The 21,860-nt window shown below is 47.7% G+C and overlaps 1 protein-coding gene across 1 annotated transcript in view; it reads right to left on the bottom strand.

Moving 5' to 3' along the window:
* The window catches only part of nav2b (neuron navigator 2b), a gene marked incomplete at both ends in the record, with an annotated part of 64,883 nt that overhangs the window by 5,914 nt on the left and 37,109 nt on the right, over positions 1-21,860 (bottom strand). Inside the window, 14 exons of the mRNA XM_080841653.1 lie at positions 206-286; positions 744-916; positions 5,157-5,377; positions 5,474-5,585; positions 5,908-5,991; positions 8,146-8,220; positions 8,432-8,455; positions 9,029-9,081; positions 10,419-10,604; positions 11,157-11,320; positions 12,697-12,978; positions 14,583-15,225; positions 15,635-15,959; positions 18,516-18,645. Of these exons, the coding sequence (XP_080697779.1) occupies positions 206-286; positions 744-916; positions 5,157-5,377; positions 5,474-5,585; positions 5,908-5,991; positions 8,146-8,220; positions 8,432-8,455; positions 9,029-9,081; positions 10,419-10,604; positions 11,157-11,320; positions 12,697-12,978; positions 14,583-15,225; positions 15,635-15,959; positions 18,516-18,645 (2,553 nt within the window). The remainder of the gene's footprint in view (positions 1-205; positions 287-743; positions 917-5,156; positions 5,378-5,473; positions 5,586-5,907; positions 5,992-8,145; positions 8,221-8,431; positions 8,456-9,028; positions 9,082-10,418; positions 10,605-11,156; positions 11,321-12,696; positions 12,979-14,582; positions 15,226-15,634; positions 15,960-18,515; positions 18,646-21,860) is intronic.

Genomic DNA, 21,860 nt, shown 5'->3' with positions numbered 1-21,860 from the left:
GCAATTAAATCATCTGCTCCGGAATTAGTGTGGGATTAGGGGGTGAGATAGGCTGATCACAGCACATGTACACTGATAATGGAGGAAAATTGTGTGATAATTGGGTTTGAGGATTATTGGGGTAAAATTGGCAGTGTTCCTCTTGAATGATTAGGAAGTGGATCACCAAAGCACACGAGATTGACAGGGGCTTATCCTGTTTTACCGAGCAAGAGAGCCCGTCCTCACGAGAGCACTGTTACTGCCCCAGCCGCGTGCTCGGGCAGGAAGGGGGGTGAGGAGGGGGCTACAGACACAAAACACGGATAAGAAAAAAAAACACTTTCTATTAAAAAATAACGGTCTTGTTAATGACGACTCCTTGCATCAAAGCAAGAATTTGATATTCTGTTCAATAAGCGCAAACACATACACATATTCTCCCAAACAGTGCAAAATAAGTTCATTATAAACGATAACCTTCTGATATAAATTCATGTGACACCCATTACCAAAAAAGTCTCTTTCCAAATTCCAAACAACCTCTAATTGCTTGCTCTTAATCCTTTGGCTAGATAAAAATTGAACTAAATATGTATGTAATCAAGACCAAGGAATGAAGGCTAGCATATTTTCAAACCTCTTGTTTTTTCTCCAACTTTGCCTTCTAGACAGACTGGCAACTGCATGAGCCCTTGGTCAGTTCAGGATTGTGCACACGTCTAACTGTCTGGGAAGAGGCGGTGTAGAGTGGGGGAACTTACAGAGAGTTGGAGTGAGAAGTCCGGAGCATGGGGGTGGAGGACGTGGAGCCGTTGTGGGGCAGTTTGGGGGAAGAAGGCTGCGACGAGTCTGTCATCTCCTCGATGTCGGAGTGGGATGATGCGGATTTGGGCGATTTCTTCTTGGTGAAGGCCTGCTTAAAAGAGCTCCTCAGCTGAGGGGGACAGACAGTAAAGATGTTCAAAGACAAGTAGAAACACATCAGGACACATAGGGAGAGACGGAGATGAAATTATATGGTGTCTTAGGTCAAGCAATTCTATAGGCTGAAACGTTTTTTTTTTATTTGTGTCATACAAAAACTGATGAGAAGGCTACCAGATAAACAAAGGGTTCAAAATGTGTAATGACAGTCATGGGTCCACTTGGCCATGTTTGTCACACTGGGACTTGTTTAACAAAATCACCTGCGGAAAAAAATCAATGAGCTCACCAGAAATATGAAGCTCAAATCTGAGATAAAGAGGTAAACATGTAGGATGGCTTCTATAGAGGGAGATACAGTGAGGTTGGTCCAACATGCATCCATGCGCCTCAATTTTTTCATTCTTAATTTGCCTGTATCATTTCTGCCATCATTTAAAACCAATATGAGGCGATGCCATCTAGCCTGGTGTAACCAGACCCAAATCCACTTAGTGAATAGGGTCTGGCCACACTCCCCTGGGGGCTGTTTCCAGTCGTTGCATCTTAATGGGCGTAGACTATGGGGTAAAAGATGTTCGTCTAGCTCCATCAGTAACTACAGTTCAACCAAAAGCGTCACTTCAACGTCACTGCCCTTAGCCACCCCCACTGGTCGCTGATTGGTGGGCCCCTCGCAATGGATTTTGCGAACATCAGTTCCAGACTATAATAAATACTAATTATAATAATGAATCAATAGGCAGGCGGAGCCAGGCTAGATGACACCTGCTAGTGTGAGACAAAAAGCATCCTCATGACCTCACTTCTCCACTTTTAAAAGCCATAACACATTACTAATTTAAAAAAAACAAATGCACTTAAGAAGTCTTTTCCAGTTTTAGCTTGTTTTTACAAGATGCCTCAGTCTTGCATATATACAAATCTGTATGACAGATTAGCCATGAAGATCTTTGCAAAAAAACAAAACACTTTTTACATTTAAAGGCGCATTGTGTAGAATTTAGTGGCATTCAGTGGCCAGGTGGCCGACCAGTTGTCATAAAAAACGCGAAAGGCCCTCTCTAGATCCAGTGTTAAGGTCGGATTTTACTTCTCCGTACAGCACGATTTTGGGCACATAGGAACGCCTTCAGGTAGCTGGAACGCCTTCTCAGGTAGCTGAAACGCCCTCTCCGTGCTCTCCAGAGCCCTCGGACAGCTCTCCATGTCCCCGCAAAAATTTCGGTCGGTCCGTTCATGGCGACGGATACTTCTTGGCCGTGATTGGCCGACTACATGCACTCGCTCGCACAAAGCCCCGTTAAAAGTACAACCGCGCACGAAAGAGAGATAAGCATATTGAAATAAAATTATTCACATTGCAAGAACGGAATGAAATAGCCTACACATTACACATGATAGGCATCTGCAATGCCCAAATAAAACTCACATTGTATGCTACACCAGAAGAGGCACAACAAAAGGGTCTTACCATTGAAGATATTTGTTTTTTCTTGTAAACTTGAAGTCCACGTATACAACGTAAGCACAGGATTTTTCAATATGTTGCGATCATTTTTTGAAATCTCCACTAAAAACCACTTGTTAGGCATGTCATCCATTCATATCGATGTGTATCAATCAATACTCATACAACTTTAACTGTGATGTGTTTTCCTTTCATTTCACAACTTATGTATTGTATAATTCACGGTAGCAGTTGCCCCTTCGTAAACATTAGGCTACACATCGTATCGTCTCGTCACATGATCAAATAGAGATTTGACATTGATTGAACAACAACACAAAAATTACCCAGATATCATCATTGAAAATCTGAATATGACGAAAATACCGGAGAAAATAAGAACGTATTAATTTAATTGAATCGTTTTTTAATAGTTTCTATAGTGTAAGATAAGAAAAATATCATTTTGTTGTCGATTGCTACTGTTTCTCCCACAAAAAATACCCACTATGATAGAGATAAGTTTGCCCTTTCAGGTGTATATAATACATTAGACAAAGTCAGATTGGTATGTGTCTGCTGTCACCTGCTGCATTCGAGCAGTGACAGCGGTAATTAAGCAACAGTTGTGGTGGAGGGGCAAGGCCAACTAACGATTTCCGAAATTTTCCGAAATAGCTTATCTTCGGCAGGTATACCGCTACTCCGCCTGCTGTTGGTGGCAGTGAATTGTTTTGAGCACCCGCGGCCGTTGGAGCACCATAACCGGGACACAAATGCTAACTACTACGTACTATCCGGCCGCCTGCCCAACGCCCGACTGTCCGACGCAACCGTTTGAGTAGCTTAATGGCACCTTTAGGGTTTGTCCCTTCTGGGCTACTATAGAAACATGACGGAAGCAGAATTAGGAATACTTTATTCCATTTCTGCTCATAGATCCCCCTAAATCCTGCATGTTGAACTTTTAACATGCATTTACGAGTAACAAACTTTAGAGATGTTCAGGCTGCCTTGATATAACAAATTAAAATCTGTTAAGCAAGAATGCTGGGATAATCATGTTCTAGATATTCCCAAACAACACTTTAGAACAGTGTAGAAGTGTTCTATGCAGTTACGTCAAAAAAGAGGACACTACATATACACAGAGGAGAAATGATGATTCACGTAATAGTTTACAAATTAAATAAATGAAAAAAAACACATAAATATAGTCAACGATGCACAACATGCATAGGTCGCTGTACTGGAGAACTTTTCCGGCAAAAACAATGACCTACCTCATAAACCTACAGATTGCCACGCAGCAGAGCAGAGAGGGAAATGGGAGAAGACAGGTTTAAAAACATCGGCCCTTATTCTGGTAGAACTGATAATTACTGTTGCAGGCAGCGGATCTGATGCGAGACTTGAAGAATGTGCTTTGGACTGGCTATGGTGCTGTCATAATTCCCAGCAGGGACATCGCGCTGCCAACTACCACAACACGGCCACAGTCTGAGACAGCCATCAGCCACAAATCACCCCACACACCATTGTCCTAAGGGAGGAGGAAGCCTAGCAGCTAAGGGTGTGCTACAGTTTATTAGCCAACATCAAGGACAGGGGGCAGAGTTCACATCTGGGCACTGCACCTCCATTTCCTCTCAACTGGGAGGTGTGAAGTCTTGGCCGGACAAAGAAGTGTGACTTGGGGTCCATTAGAGGTGGGAAAGATTGGGCATTTAGATAGCAAGGATACCAAACACAACACAACCGGTCACATAAACAACACAGGACATACCGAGTTCAGCTAAAGGGAGGGAATGCAAATCATCTAAGCCAGTCCGGGAATAAAAAACACTTCCCTACTCTGGTGAGTGAGTAAGTGAGTGAGACTAATCGATTATCCAACCACTTCTGACAGGACATTTAATTTGTTATTTTGTTTTTCGTTTTTTTTCTGCCACAAAGTTTTGGTGGAAAGTTTTCAATGCCAGATCCCAGTGTGGAAAAATAACAGAAAAGCCACACTCACAAGCAAAACTCCATAACATGAAACACGAAGAAATGACAGAATAGGATGCGTACATAGTCGTTGTTGCCTTGCGCCTTAACTCCCACGCACGACACAGGCTGTTTGTGATGACACACAGGAACAACAAGGCAAAAATAAGTGAAGATTAAATCACATACTGACTTCAGCAATTAAACCACATGAAGGAAACTGTCTCAAAAAACAGCCTCCGTTTCAGATGAGACAAAGAGCCATTGTGAGTGCCACCAGGCAGATTACTACAAGATGACAAACCTGTTTCTACGACTGCTAAGCTGAAGGTTAAGTTTCTTGACTGTGTCAGGTCTGTCATGTGCAATACATGAATGAGGCTCTATTTGCTACAGGGTACAAACCCCAACCAAAACACAACCAACTCATTCACCTTTCCTCCGGTACATGTAGTCTAGGCATAGACAGTCAGGTGGATGGGACGACAGAATAGGAAGAAGAGAGAAAAAAGCAAGAGCAATTGATAAAGAAATCAGATACAGAATAAGAAGTCTCAAATCACCAAGGGTCAGTACATGTGACCCTGCTGAAGGTGAATGGCACTTATGTGAGTTCAATTAAGCTAAAGTGTAGATATGTTCAGACTTGAACCCATATGTCGTATAATATCAAACCACTGTGCTTGTCAGACAAAACTGGTTAGTCACATGGAAATATAGGAAGGGGGATAGAATGAGAGAGGGATGGATATAGACAGAGAGAGCAAAGAGACAAGTAGAATGAGTGTGTGTATCTATATAAGGAGCTTACCCAGTTCTTCCTCTTCTTTTTGTTCTTGGCATCCAGCTCCAGGTTGCTGCCAATGCTGGAGTGGCTGGTGGCGCTGGTGATGCTGGACACGCTGTCAGACGAGTGCTGCCTGTGGATGCGCAGGTCCGTCTGCGTCTGCGTCTGCGTCTGCGGCTGTGACTGCGACAGCAACTGCAACGGCAGCTGCGTTTGTGGAGATCCGCCGGCTGAGTTTGAAGGACCTGGAGAGGTTGTGAGGTAATAATTGTTAAACGATACATACTCCAAACGACTGTTTCCTGGTAACTGTTGCCCGGGACTGTTTAGTGACTCCTGACCTTTGCAGCTGATGGCTGGCGTGTTGATGACACCGTTGATGGCCGCCTGCGTTGCTGTGTTCTGCTTCTTCAGCAGCTCGATGGTCTTCCTGAGATCATTCAGCTCCGAGTCCTAAGAACACACCGATTAGAATGACATTGTTCACATTCATTTCTCATAACTTGAGGAGATACACATACACACATCACACATCAAAATAAATGTTTCTACAAAATACACCCTACATTCAGTTGTTTCCAGTCAAGGCTGGTTTAGTGTGTGTGAGGTACCAGTATGATATTCAACCCCTCATGTCAAATTCAACTCTTATGAACCACTGCCCTTAAGAGCTGAATATCAAAGCGGCTATGTGCTCAAACATGAACACTCAAATCAGCCTCATTCAGATCTCAGGAGCTGAGTGCTGTGGAGAGCTCAGGAGACCCTGACCCACCTTCTGCTCTGCCGTCATAGTCAGACCCTGCAGTCGGATGGTCATATTTCCCAAGCTCTGCTCAAACGCAGCCACTAGGTGAGCCTGTGAACACATGAAAACACACACACACACACACATGAGCATGCACACAGACACACAAATAATACATACACATGCAACCCCCCCCCCCCCCCCCCCCCCACACACACACACACACGCAAACACACCGCCAAACACCCCCAAGGGAAAGATATTTCTTTTTAAAATGTCAACAGACCCCTTCTAAAATGTCAACAGACTCCTTCTATGTATCAACTCTGTACATCAGAGCTGTGAAGCGATGTGGAAAGACAAGTCACGTAATTACATAACCCCCAGTCGGGTCCAATTTCTCGTCACTGTAAAACCAAGCCAGGTCACAACATGTCGGAAAGGCATCTGACAGAGACTGATGATTTGGTAAGGCACGGCCCTCCAGTAACTCCCTGTCTGGGCTTGATCAACACTGAGGGAGGTGGGAGACTGGAGGCCAGTGGGTGCTCCATTACTGGACCAGGCTGGAGCCAGCTACAGACAGAAAAACTGGGACAAAGTGCCACTAAAATCTCCTGTATGCTACTGCTGAGATGACATAAGCTGAACAATTTGTGAAATAAGCAGACTATAGATATTTTGTATTTTAAAAGTTGACTGTTAGTTTTGACTGTATCAACTGGACAACGCTTAACTAGGAAAGATCACTATAGTCAACAAGGACACAAAACATATCACCTATCTGTGAAGACCGATCTGCAGATCTGTTGTCAGTTACAAAAAATGATATAATCTCCTTCATAATAATGACTTCATGACAATGCTGCTAGTCATCACAGAAAACACACAACAGCTCTTGACTCACCGTCTCACCTCACACCTTTCCCCCATAAAAGAACAGTATTTGACGTAGCACAAGACAAGACCAGACACAATTTATAACGCAACCGGTCCATAATCCCAATCATCTATAAACAATAACCCCCGGCTAAATGAAATGAGTCGTATCAGTGTCAGTCCCAGTCCCAGTCCTAGTCCCAGGCTGACTGTCGGTCTGTGTGGCCCACCTCAGAGAGAGCACAGCAGGCATTGGTCCTCCCCTGCCCTGGGCTGTGGCTCAGGGTCCTCCTGAGAGGCCGTCTGGCCCTGTCCTCCTCGCGCTCCTTCCCCGCAGAGGGATATCTGTTCAGGGGCTGCCAGTGCACCGGCCTGCCTCCTGCCGGACAGGAGCTCCCCAGCGGCATGCTAACGTTAGCGCCAGAGTTTACCGAACGCTACTGAGGCGCTTACCAGCCAGCACAGCAGCGGTGTGTGCCAGACCACTCGGCTGTGTCTCCGTGAAGGAATGAGCACAAACAAAAAAAGAAACCCCACAAGTGCTCAGACGCACGGCCGCCCAGATGTTATCAAACACACACACACGCGTGCACGCACGCCACGGAACATGAGAAGATAAGTTGGATGGAGCCGAGGGAAAAGGTCTGGCCGCCTTCCATTCAGGTGGGCGGCTTCTGCCAGGACATGTGGTCTGCTCTCCATCAAAGTAGAGATAACACAAGTGTGAGTGTGAGTGTGTGTGTGTGTGTGTGTGTGTGTGCGTGTGAGTGTGTAGCATAACAGACAGCTATCAGAGATGCACTACTTGCAACTACTAGTTCTGTTGTGAAAGTCTCTCTGTGTCGTCTACAATGTGCAGATGTAGGCCAAGGGGTGTATGCTTTTCATTAGTCTGCTTGAATCCACACACCCAGCAGAGCAAATCACCCTAACAGGCACTCCTGCTCTCACAGGCAGCTCCAGACGCTCCTGTTCAAAGCACTGGGCACAGAAACAGACTGGCAACAAAAACACAAAAGGGCCACTTGACTGACTTCTTCAAATGTAACATAACAAAATGAGGGTGTGTGTCAAATGCATGCACACCTGGAGCTGGTTGTAGGTGGTATGATGGTATACTCCATACGACAGCATTTTAAACCTCTTTTAGGGTGCACTACTGCAATATCCTTCTCTACAGTGCCTGGAAATGTCACTCTTAAACTGAAGACCGTCTGGAAGACCAGGGTGAAACCTGCACTGTGTATTCAAACCAACTGTCCAGAGATTCTCTCAGCCAGGGCTCATGACAAACACAACTGGCCTCTCACAGTGTGAGGATGTGCGGATGAATGCACTGCTTTAAGCAGCCTGGTACACCCAGTCTGATAAATCAGTCATACTCACATTAGCAGTCAGCTGGGTGGTAAGAGCAGACACCTTCTCCTGGGACGCATCCAACTCTCTCCTAAGTTTACGAATCTACAAAACATGAAATCTCAGTTAATGTTTACACATTCTAGAGTGACTGACCTACTAGGGTAATGAATTAACTGTGAGAAATAACATTAGCAATTGTTGTATATTGTGAACAATCCGGCATGTTTCAACATCAAAGAAAGATTTTGACACCACCTCGACACTTAGTCTGGCATTCTTCCAGAAACTGTAGACTGACGACAGGTTCTCTTACCTCCGAGTGCGATTTCTCTTCAGGCTAAAAGAGAGAGGGACGACAGAGAAACAGAGTTGGCTGATATGGTATCTGGTATTTCTGACAGCAGGGTGCGTCTGCTTGTTAGCACAGCACATCCAGACATGATGGACACACAGCTGCTGTTTGGGTGTTTGCTAAGGGTTCTCTTAGGGAGAAAAAATGCTCATGTGTTTCACACCCTGTCAAATCAGCTCCGTCTGGGTTAATGCCAAGAGACTCCAGAATCTCTCCCCAGTGTGGATGTCTTCCTTAATGGGCAGCAAATGGGGATAATATGAAATGATGCTGTATTTCTTACAATAATGAATAATGAACCAATTATACTTTCAGAAGATGGTTCGGATCTCAGACATGTAAAACTCAGACATTGTTTAACATGTTAAAGGACTATTAGGACTAAGACAACAATGGGGACACACATTAAAGGACAGTTCTGTCTACAGGATAGCCGTTTAAGATACTTTGTCATGAGAAAACCCTTAGTAGAGCCATTTCTGTTTGCATCATCAGAGGACAGGACAGGACTGCCGCTCAGTGTTTTGGACAGTGAGGCGGTCTGGCGGAGTGACTCACCGTGGAGTAAACTGAGGACGTGCTGGACACCAGTGACAGAGAGGAGCCGTGAACTGTGAACCCAAACACACACACACACACACACACACACACACACACACACACACACACACACACACACACACACACAGACACACACACAAACACGTTAGCCAAACCAATCCCAGTGAATCACATGTGAACCTCATCACCTCCAGGTTTGGGGAGACAGCTAAGCGTGAACCAACACGTCTGAACAAAAAAAAACTACCTAAACTTTTCTCTTCTTCCTTTTTCTTTTTCTCTCAACTTTACAAGTGCGGTGAAATACGCCCGTCACCGGGCAGCAACTGAATATGCCTGTCAGCGAGTGTACAGTCACACTTTCACCAGCCCCGACATGATTTCAAGGAAAAACATTACGTTTCTGTGGGCAATACATCTGGTCTAAAGTGGGGGACCAGTTCCTGTAAGCGTATTCAAATGTTCTCATTGGAATGGTGTTCAATAAAAGAAAAAACAAAACAGAACATGACCAAATAAATAGCACAGTAACAGTCCTCTCTCCCCTCGAAGCACCTCATGGACTTTGGATTTGTTTTTGGTGGCTCAGCGCTGGCCTCCGTGCTCGTGAACAAACACACCAGGTTCTCCTGAAAAGTCACCAGGGCTAGTGTTTATGTTTGTTGGATCTGTCTTGTTGTTTCTACCCATGACAGCACATGCTACTTTATTCACAGGCTAAACGCTAACCTCATCAGTTCACTTGAGTTCACTTCGGTGACTCAGCCTCTCGGAGACCACTGTCGATATTAATCAAGGTGTTTATGTTCCCACCTGCAAGTCCAAACACTGCAGACGTGGCCTTATCTAGACCCCGCCTTTGGACCTGGGGAACTCAACACCCTCTCCCGCGGGCCAAGAGGACTTAGTAAGAGAGGAGTGGAGGAGAAGAGGAGAGGAGAGGAGGAGAGTGTGCCTCAGGACACGATCACAGAGGTAGTTAATCAAGCCAGGAGAGCAAGCGTTTGTTCGCTCCTGGGGTGCAACAAAGCATTTCTCTGTGTGTTTCCTGGCTCTTGTTTCTTGTGGATATTTTGAGCCAACATGTTGCCTCAAAAAATACTGTCAAAACCTCTTTCTGACGGCAATGCCTGCTGGGACGAAAGCCCACTCTGCCGCAGACGACCACAGAATTAGTAATTATGTGGTTAATGATTTAAAAAAAAAAAAAAACATTTCTCAGTGGGTTTTCAGTAGCCTGGAGTAAACAAACAATAATGGAGAAAAAAAACTTAAACCTCACAATTTCATTTAAAATTCAATTCAATTCAATGTAACCCTTTTAAGGAACTTCACACAATCCCCAACAATGAGCCTGAGTCCAGTGCAGGAGGTCTGAGAGTCTCACCTTCTTCCAGGCCGTCCCTGAAGGAGCCTGAGCTGCTCATGGTGCGATTCTTCTCCTCCAGCGACATCGGACAGTTTCGCAGGCGCGGGTCGCTGTAAGGGTCGTAGGGGCCATCTTGACTCGCCAGACCGTTGGTGGTGCGCAGGTTGGCCATGTTGCTGTGTGTGGCTGTGGTCTGGCTGCCTGCTGAAGCCAAAACAACATCAGGATCGAGCAGCATTTCCAAACCACAGATAAAGGGGCTAACTGGCAAGCCTCTGCTCCCAGAGAAACAGAGGGTGGATAAACAAAGGTAGTAATATGTAACCACTGCTGCATGAAGGTAAATACGAGCACCACCATACTATACAAATATTTGTTTGACATTGCAAAAGACCCTCTACCCCATGCATTTCAGCAAAAAACAGGTGAATTTGCAAAAGGAGATACCAGTGCTTGGAAAAGCAGCTTAAATACGATCACACCTCTCCCCGTATTTAACCAATCGTTTGCATGTGCAGGCAAAAATAACTGATATTGAACTGATACTGATCTATTCCTGTTTTTAGGGAACAACTGTTTTCATGCCATTCAGTTCTTTGCATAGAGCTATGAGAGGCCACAAAGACTGCAACATTTCACCGTATTCTGTCTTTCAAGCACTTCAGTAAGATTCATGGCATTAACTGTCAGAATGGCTCGGGTAAGAACCAATACAGCAAAGTGGAGTGTTATTGCCACTACCAGTCTGGTCCCTACCTAGCTGGGTGAAGTTGAAGCGGGAGGTGCCAGAGGGGGAGGTTAGGCCGGTGCCCGGAGAGAAGGGGCCGCTTCCCGCCGCCTCCTGCAGACCGCCTGCAGAGTTTGAGCGCAGCCAATCCCGTGGCTCCTCCTGGCTGCGCAGCTGTGGCAGGTGGGCGTACCTGATGAGGAGAGACCTTAGGTCATCAAATCCAGAAGTGGGAAGACACACACACACACACACACACACACACACACACACACACACACACACACACACACACACACACACACACACACACACACACACACACACACACACATATTTACGCACAACACACACACAAAATCAAACAGAAATCACACATGCAATCACGCATGCATTCACACACACTAGCTATCACACACTAATTATAACAGCAGGTGACAAGGCAGACTATCACAACACATGAACAGCATGAATGATAATTTGAATAGCTCAAATATATGAATACTAGGTTCAGCTTCAGAGACTTAATGAAAATGAACCGCACTTCAGTTGAGAAATAAAACCTGCATATGTCATACTAGTCAATACTTGAATATTGACAAAAAACCACTCAATTCAAGCCTTCAGTGCTGTGACAGCATCCCACCAAACTGAGCACAAGGAGATCTAGAACACTTACTTTTCAAAACCAAACAATGCACTGGAGAACAGATCTAGGAGATAGGCCACTGTTACCACAAAACCTCCCAGTGTGAGGCTTAAGTGAAGTAAGCCTGTTAAGAACAGGAACTCCAAAAAGCCTGTTTAAGACAGGGACTCAAAACTGGATGGTCTGTTCATGCTCACATCAAGCCAGCAGGTGGCATCACAAAGAAAAATGTGGGGACGTAGGGGGACACTCACAACTCACAACAGGAAACACACACACACACACACACACACACACACACACACACACACACACACACACACACACACACACACACAGCTAAAGAGCTACAGCACTTGACACCAAACACCTTTACCTGTCCTGTCTCCGGGGCAAAGTGTTTCGGCTGAATTTGGGACTAGCGGTGGGGGACGAGAGAGGGCTAGGCGGCGGAGAGAGATAATGAGGGCAGACGCAGCAAAGGAGAGATGTGAGATTGTCAGTTACGATAGGCCAGGCTGCTAACAACCCGCAACACCTGAAGAAAACATGCACACCATCTGACTCTCCTGATATCACACGCATACATGTGCAGCGGAGACACAACAATAACTTGGGGAAAGATTTAAGGGAGTCAGAGAGAAAGGAAGCGATAAGGAAAAAGATAACAAGAGAAAGAAAAAGAGAAAAAAAGAGAGATCTGCCGAGGATTTGGAGGTGTTTTACCACTTAAGACAGACCCTGCCAGACCCTTAAAGGTGCATGCATGTAAACAAGTGTGCAGATGTTGAACACGGCCACAATTATTTACATTCTACTAGTAAGTCAACTTCATTCTAAGCTGCACTGGCACAATGCAGAACACATGGGGTGTGTTTAATGGTTTGTCTTCTGAAACCTGTTTTTCCCCCCAATCTCACCTGGCAGCCAGGCCAGCTTTGACCGTTCCTCCAGAGGAGTGCAGGCAGGCGGCCAGTGCCTCCTCCCTGGTTAGGGCTCCTCCCTCCCCTGCCTCCTTGCTGCCCTGGGACGGGTAGGCCAGTGTGGAGCTCCACACAGAGTCGACGGCGGCGGTGTTGGCGCAGCCCCCGGGGCCGCTCTGCTGGCTGGAGGTGGCGAGAGGGTTGGAGATGACAGTGGAGCTTTTCATGCTCTCTGCGCTGGAGAGAGAGGCCTGCTTATTGGGCTTGCTTCCGAACAACCTGAGATATGGACGAAAAGAGAGAAAGAGAGAGAGAGAGGAGAGAGAGAGAGAGAGAGAGAGAGAGAGAGAGAGAGAGAGAGAGAGAGAGAGAGAGAGAGAGAGAGAGAGAGGAAGGAAAGGAATGATGAGAGGGGGCGGTTGCTTGATATTGTCACTACAACGTGCAAAATGTATAACAATATAAATACAAGCTAGTCAAAGCAACATTATGGAACTGAAAGTGACACTTTGTGAGGTATGCTTCCATAGGCGACTAGTTTTGGTGTGATCATCACATACATTTTGATGGTACATGGTCATGTGAAGGATAGATAAACACAGCTGGCTTTCCCACTCGCTTCCATGGCACAACACCGCCAATTAATATCACCAAAAGAAACCTTTTGGCATGTTAGCAAGCTTTTGTCAGTGCTAGCTGGACTGTTGCTGTTTGAAAGGTTTTTGCATGCCTTTAAGGAATTTAGCTTGCTAGTTTTAGTCCGAAACACTTTCCTGCTGTTTTGTTCCTACCACTGAGTACTATAAACAGCATGTCCTGACAAATACAAGCCACGGGACAAATCTACTGATAGTAATATTACACATTACTCATTAACACTATGTTACAAATATTTTGCTGGCAGCAACTTCTGTATGTTCTTTGGCAGTATCTGTATCACGAGAGTGGAGTATCTAAATGTAAAGTAAATCTGCTCTGATTAAGGGATTACAGTACATCGCTCAAGAAACGCACATCGAGATGAACAGCGGTCCTTGTGTGTTTTTTCTCATTACTTCATCGGGGTGACTGGCGCGATAACATCGTCCGGCGTCCGAGTGATCAGTCAAGCCCCGTGAAAACACTGGCCTCTTAGTCTGTCTCCAGTCACCCTGATTTAAACTAACAGCGCTGGAGCACTTCACACGCACATGGACCAGAAGGGAGGGGGTGTGAGTGTGTGTGTGTGTGTGTGCGCACGCGGAGCAGAGCCCAGGGAACAGCGCCCAGGGAACAGCACAGTGATATCAGTCAAGGGGCTGTTTTCAACAGGCCATCCGATCACAAGTGTCATCCCGGCCTGGATAAACAAAACATGTTCTCTGAACAGACTCCAGCGGAGCCAAGGGGAAATAACTTGGAGACAGGCAGAGCTGAGGACAACTTGAACCTTCACTTTCTTAGGGTTGGGCCCTTCCACTAGTAACCCTCCAGCGCCAGGAAGGAGAGTGGCAGCACTACTGCCAATAATAAGCAGTGGAAGGATAAACTCTACCAAGATGAAAGGAACTATTTCCTTTAGGTACTATTATTTTAAGAACTATTATTCTGGCTGTATAGCAACATTGCATATAGTTGTACTACATTTCATTGGCTTTGTACTCATACTCTGCACACTGACAATGAAGTTGAATCTAATCTAATATGTGGGAGAACAGCATATACAAATAGTTAATAACAGTTGCGTTTACTTACAATAAGAGAAGAGTTAACCACAACATGTTGAGAAGGGATTGTGTTAAATAGTAGGGCCTTCATTAGATGCATTTTTTGACAGGTATGATCATGAGGCATGAATGTAAATTAAAGTACACAGACTGACAGCGAGGCCGAAGAAGACTAACCTGCGCAGAGTAGGTGAGGACAGCTCACTGTACTTCCCCCCAGCCTGCCTCCCAGACGCTCCCTGTCCCTGTCCTCCTGGCTTAACGCCATCCACCTCCGAACCTTTCTCCCGGTCCGTCTGGTTGCTACCCCCACCGACACCGTTGCCGTTTAGAGGGAGGCTGGCACCCACGGCCTTGTTGTTGCTTCGGCCTTTGGGCAGCGTGGCAGTCCTGAGGCTGGGGTCGGTGCTGGTGCCGGCAGAACGTGCTGATGACCGGCTGGGCCTGGGCAAGCTGCGGTATTGCATGGAGCCTCGGCAAACCCCGCCGCTGCCACCATTGCTCCCGATGGGCAGGTAGGCGTCATCCACGCTGCTCTGCCGGCAGAGACCGCTGCTGCGCCCACTCTGGAGAGGACCCATGGACTTGGGTACCTTCCCCAGGGTTGCAGAGCCACTGAGGATGGCCACCTGCTTCTTGAAGCCAAAGGTGGTAGTGGGGTTGGTGGTGGAGCAGGCCGCCTGGGAGGCTCGGCCGAAGGAGGTAGAGGAGGAGAGGGGGGGCTTCTTGGTGTCGTCCCGGCCAGAGTCTGAGCACTGGAGGCTGTTGGAGCGTGGAGGAAGGCAGCCTTTCTCTGACACCTTGGCGTCGTCCGTCTTACCTGGGAGGAAGAGGGGGAGCAAAAAGCAACCGACCGTGTCATTACAGACAAAGCCAAAGCTTATCCCTCCAACGGCTTTCAAAACACAAAGATAAACTTTCAGCTGTTACTCATCTTGCTCTCAAAGCATCTCACCATACAGGAACGGTGAACTAGCTAACAACCTTACAGACCTCAAAGTGTCCGTACAGCAAGAGCGAAGCCTATACATCAAATCTGTGATAATCTCATTACATTAAAACCCTTTGGTCTTAACTCAGCGGAGCTGCTTCACCACACATCAGGTAAGGCAGTCTGTCACGGTTCTGACCACAGGGAATGAGATAAAAACCAACTCAGAAGGAGGGTTTAGATAAGAGGACAGACATATTGTGTCCGTCCACTGCGGCCGTGGATGCACCTCACTTACCCGTGCTGTGGGTCTTCAGCGTGCCGCTGCCTGTCGACGAAGACCCTTTCGTCCGCGGTGCTGTCACGCCTACTTGTGCCGTCATGCCCCGTCTCCAGGAGCCCGTCTGAGAGATGTTCATAGTCGGCGGTGTCACCGCTGCCGTCGCCACCTTACGACTCAACAAGCTCTTGTTTGTCTCTTCTGAGATGTCCGACGGGTGGCGGCACCACTTGCCGGCACTTCCGTCCATCTTGGAGCCGCCGTCCATGCAGCGCTTTGCCTCGTCACCGGTCCACGTGCTGCTGAGCTCGGCTGCCGAGTGCTTCTCCGCGTCCGTCTGTGGCTGAGGACGAATGAGCCATCATGCAAAAAGTAAACAACTATTCCCTGCACACTATAACCTCAACTATACCCTCAAATCAGCTGATGAGATGCTTAGCTGAATAAGCAGTATTTAGCATGGGAATGGTTAATCCTTGTAGTGCAGCGCTGAGAATTGCTGTATTGAGCACTGAAAGCTGATTGTAGCCCTTTGTGTAGCCGTTTCTGAGCTGTACTTTGCTTCCCTCTGGATTCCTGCGCTAACAGTCAGAAGCCCTAATCTGTGAGCTTGTCTGGGCAAAGACTTTCTGAGGCTAAAAAAACGCTGCCAAGAGGTCCGGCTTCTGGAATGCCCATGCCGTCATCAACCCAACTGCCATGCGGCTGCAACCGTCTCGGCTAACTCAAAGCACGATTTTCCAGGATGACTCTCATCCTGCACTAAATCGGACTTTCACTGAAGGGTCTCCATTAAAAGCCGGTCTAGTCCTCACCTACTCGACAAAAATATTGTTTTAGGAACGGAAATAATGGTTCTGTTGGTGAAAGTGAACCCCGGAAACCTGGCATGTTTAACTCCCATGAAATCCTCTATGATCCTCCGTGCAAATGTTTTCTTCCTGCACTGGACCATTGAGATTCTGGATGGGTTTCAGCTGTAGTGTGAGATCCTGCTTCAGTCCTCTTAAAAACACAGCCTGAGAGCAGGGAGCCACACAGTGCGACCTTGCCATGGGAAAATTCACCCGGTGACACTGAACAGAGTCGGAGCCGAGGCCAAGGAACCAGCATGGCCAAGCCTTATATCTGGCTTTCCTAATTGCCTCCTCACAAGCTCAGATAGTGGTGGAGGTAAGAACACATGAGCCAGTCTACAACACCACCGCTGCTGAGCCCCGGCCTCTTTCCCTTCTGAACGGATGGCAGCGCTGGGATCTGAGAAGGCCTGGCCTGGGCCGCAGGACCCGGCCAACATTACGTCAACCTGACTCAGAGCGGCTCATTGTTCGCCTGCTACTGAAAATACTCATAAAAAATTATGGCCAGGGGAAGGAATGTTAATGGCCTCCGTCTTTATCAGCCCGACCAATCCAAAACACTGTTATCTTTGGTGCGATGTCATAAATCCAAACTGTACGGGCCGTGGCCTCTGGAACGTAGAGGAAGGCAAACAGAAACGCTATAAAAGGCAACAAGGATTTTCTTCCTTCTCTTTTCAAGGGGAAGGCGTCGGGGGTTAGATCTGACAGATAACTGGCTTGCAGCGGTGCTTTGAGTTCCCAACGCCCTTTTCCTGATTGTTTGAGTTGAAATGATTTTCGCTGGCAGAGCAGGACACAGCTGGACCTTCAGCAACAGGTGAGGGGGGGGGGGGGGGGGAGGAGGGGTTATAGGTGGGAGGTGGGATCAGCTGTTGCCTTTCTTGAAAAACAGCGAGGCAAGGTGAAGAAAGAGGAGGGGTTGGAGGAGGTGGAGGAGGGTGGATGAAAGAGAAGAAGGCCGGTGCTCAGGCTGCTGGCCTGCATCTGCTTGAATGATGGGAAAGTGCTGATGGGAAAATGACTGAGGTAGGGCTGCCTTGGAGAGGGCTGAGAGGGACTGCATCATCGCTGCTGTAGGTAGGTCAGCTCAGACAAAGAAAGAAAGAATGAGTGTGTGTGTGTGTGTGTGTGTGTGTGTGTGTGTGTGTGTGTGTGTGTGTGTGTGTGTGTGTGTGTGTGTGTGTGTGTGTGTGTGTGTGTGTGTGTGTGTGTGTGTGTGTGTGTGTGTGTGTGTGTGCGCTTGAGCAAGAGAGAGAGAGAGAGAGGAGACATGGAGATAAATAGGGAGAGGGAGAAAAGAAAGGAGAGAGAGAGAGAGAGATAAAGAAAGAGGAGGAACATAAAAGAAAGGAGAGAGAGAGGACGTGGAGCTTAGCCCATTAGCTCAGCACATGGTGACCCTCAGCAGTCCTCTGAAGGGGCTCGTAAAGCAGATCAGTCACAGGGCTCTGAGCTCAAGCACCCCTCTCTGACTCACACACACACACACACACACACACAAACACACAACCACACACACAGAAAAACAATGATATGCAGATGCAAACACAAAACAGGCACACATTCACAGACAGAGTAGACAGAAACACTCACACCAAAAGGGGCAGATACAAGCACACAAACACACGCGTGCACACAAACACTTACACACACACACACACACACACATAACTCGGGACGGCATGGTCAGTAGACTGATAAGAGCTACAGAAGGGATTTGATCCAATGGGAGCCTCGTCATTCAAACAGCTCCGTTGAGCCGGGTGGCTGGCCTGCCCTCTCCTAATGACAAACAGCAATGCCATGCCCCCCAGGAAAGTCAAACCAGATGGAGATCCAGAGACGCCTCTGCGTCACACGACAAGGCCAATCAATTCAGACCACACATCCAGCTCCACCGATCTATCCCTAATATCACCCACTGAGACCAGAGAGACAAGACTCCTTTGTACATTTAAACTGACGTCTAACGCTAGGCCTTTTTTTCTGTGCTGTTGTTAAAGGTGCGAGCCACGTTAAGGCTTTGGGGGCCTCACCTGTTGGCCTATTTCCTTGCGCGAGGCCGAGGGCGTGTTGACGAAGGAGCTGAGAGAGGAGCTGGTGTTGAGCTCATCCGTGTCCAGCGTGTCGCTGATCCCACTGCTCACCGAGCTGCTGTCATCCCAACTGAGTGAGAGAAGAGAGAGAGCGAGAGAAGAGAGGGAGCAACATGAGAAAGAAATATCTGACAATGCAATCCAAATGGGCAATAACAGGTAGAGAGAGCGCAGTAGAGGAGCAGATGATGAGGAACACACTGCAGAGAGAGAGGGGAGGAGAAAGGGACTGTATCACTGGTAGAAAAACAAGCCTTCGGGGTCTTTAACTGTTAGTGTCTCCCTCACGCACCATCTCTCACCACACTGTCAGTGCTTTGGGTAGGAAGTGTGTGTATGTGTGTTTGAGAGAGAAAAACAGAGAGACAGAAAGAAAGAGACACAACTGAAGTACACTACTATTAGTTTCAGCTCTATGACCCGACTCTGGCAGATCGAGTCGCGTGGGGAGCAGACAGGGCAGACTGGGGAGCAGACAGGGCAGACTGGGGAGCAGACAGGGCAGACTGGGGAGCAGACAGGGCAGACTGGGGAGCAGACAGGGCAGACTGGGGAGCAGACAGGGAGAGTGGGGCGCAGACGGGGGCATTCCCCTCATGCCTGCAACCTTAGGCACGTCTCCCCATCCATCCAGCCCTCCTCTGAAAACTTGTTTTAAATAGCGCACCACTCTTTCTCTTCCCCACACTCCCTCTCTTTTCTCCCTTTTTATCTCTCTCCCTCTCTCTCTTTCTCTCTCTCCCTCTCTCTCTCTCTCTCCCTTTCGCTGATTCTCCCTTCAGTCCTCTTTCTCCACTGTGGCTCTGGCTGTCAGAAAGTATTATCTTGCACTCCAAGGCCTTTCAACTCGGCGCGGGGACAGCGGGGCTGTTTGGTGGGCCAAGCGAGAGCGAAAACCGGCATTTAGCATTCCAGGGTCTGGCCGGAATTTTGTGCTGCGAAAAAAGCAGGAGGACAATCACTTGAGGACAATAGCTGAGGTTGAGTGAGAGGACGCTCACAAGAGCCACCGCAGATTAGGAGCAGAGTGGTGAGCACTGAGGAGCTGTTTGCAGGGGCAGCGACACTGTTTACAAGCACATGAATTTATTCAGGAAAAACTGCAAAAATTAGAGGGTTTGAAGTAAATGGACGTGTGCTGGTGTGTGTTTGTGGTGTGTGTGTGTGTGTGTCTGCTAATCATATCATTCACATACGACTCTCACACTCTCTGTCTCTCTTTTTAACACACACAGACGCACACGCAAACGAGCACGCGCAACCGCAAGCGCACACGCACACGCACACGCACACGCACAAGCACACACACACACACAAAGAGCAGCATGCTGACTTCCACCCACATAAGCAAACAATGCATTAACAAACAACACAGTCTCATCCTGCAGGAGCCCCAAACCCAGTTGTTCTGGCTGAAGACAATAGTGGGCGCTGATCCCCCCCCACAACCCACCCCCTCCCCCTGCTAGTACTGGAGGGCCCTCAGCGCCTGTCAACACCCCCCTCGGCACAGTATTGCTCATGTCCACTCAAGCAAAACAAGTGCAGACTAAGGATAATATGCACATTAGAGATGAAAAATCCTCGATCCTTTTCAAAGGGTGAGCCATAACTAAGGCGTGACTTGGAAAGCGGCTTGTGTTCATTAATATCGTATGAGTGTGCCTATGGCTGACACATGACACGGCATGATGGGTAATTAAACTTAAAAAATCACAGCACCTGCCAGTCCCAAGATACTTTTATCTCAGTTGAAAAAGGCAGTGTGTGTGTGTGTGTGTGTTTATGTGCCTGTATATATGCATGTGTGGTCCATCGATCAAAATCTGCCTTCTCACAGTACTCAAGCTAAAAAACACAAACTCTGAAGTAGCTACCAGCAACATTCCTCAGCGGCACACAAGCAGGCTGTCAGAGAGCACACTGGTACCTGAGGCCCCTCAGCCCCCATTCAGACACGTCCCCCCACGGACACTCCAACCACAGACACTCCTGCAGAGCACCAACGTCTCTTCCCCAACCCTCCGGCCTCCCGCTTGGTCTTTTCTCCATCCATTTGGAGACAGAGAGATGGAGCTACCACACAGACAGTGGACAGGGACAGTGTGTGTCCTTCCTTCTTTGTCAGTGTTACACTCTGCTGCCAACTGCCCTCCCAACTGCCCCCCCCCCCCCCGCAAAAAAAAGCCCTGAAGAGGCTTCGGGCAGCCAGTGACCCCTCTGTTCCCAACTCACGACCGACTCCACTCCATCGCACCGTCACACAACAGACCTCCACACATCCCAGCAAACAATCCCTCTTTTCATGCCCTCCCGAGAGATGAGAGGAGCGAGTGGAGGAGAGGAGAGGAGAGGAGAGGAGGAGGAGAAGAGGAGATGACAGAGGGCCGGGAGAGGATGGGCGTGTGGGCGGCTGAGAGGGCCAGAGGCTCTGAGAGGATTTCACCCCGGGCCTCAGTGCTCAAGAGGCAGCCCTCTGCATGCCCAGCTTCGCAATACACAACGCAAACACATCAAACTAAGGTGCTGTCAGTGAAGCTGGGGCCTCCAGACTTTAAAGGCACAGTGCATCTCTGAAGACCTGCTACTTGGTGGCTACTTGCATCTACTAATTACAAATCCACCATTTCACCCAAGACTTGGAAGAAGACACTCTTTAAAGCACCAATTTGGAACTGGCTTTATATCAACAGTGTAATCAATTAAAGTGCTGAGCTCAGGACGAATCCTCATGTAATAAGTGGATGTGCCTGTGATAAAGGGCTAAGAAATGAGGAATCACCATGGTGAATAAGCCTAATATGCAGATTGCATGTAATGAAAGACAAGGCAGAGCAGTTCCACTGACTCATCGTCCACACTGGCATGGGTTAAACGGCAGGCAGGAGAGTTTGTGAAAGGGGTGCTGGTGTCAGTGTGTGTTTGTTTAGCGACAGAGAGACCCAGAGGGCAGGAGTTAAAGCACAGGGTCAAACACTCCGCCACACATCAAACACAACACACACACATGTGCAAACACACACACACAATTTAAATATACACATGCAAGCACACACACACACAACATAAGACACACACACACATGATTGTTCCACTCCCTCATGTCTAGTTGTCTGGGATGCCGGATTAGTGGAGAACCCCAGAGAGGTGAAGCGAGGGATCAGTGGGTTCACTCTGGGGCAGGAAATTGGGGAGTCTTTGTGTGTGTGTGTGTGTGTGTGTGTGTTCAGCCTGGCCATAGCTCATTACCCTTCACTACCCCTGCAACCCCCCCCACACACACAC

Source organism: Sprattus sprattus (genome assembly GCF_963457725.1).
Source record: "Sprattus sprattus genome assembly, chromosome: 7".
Lineage (NCBI taxonomy): Eukaryota > Metazoa > Chordata > Actinopteri > Clupeiformes > Clupeidae > Sprattus > Sprattus sprattus.
Note: the sequence above shows the minus strand (reverse complement) of the source record. Positions and strands in the feature narration are given on the sequence as shown.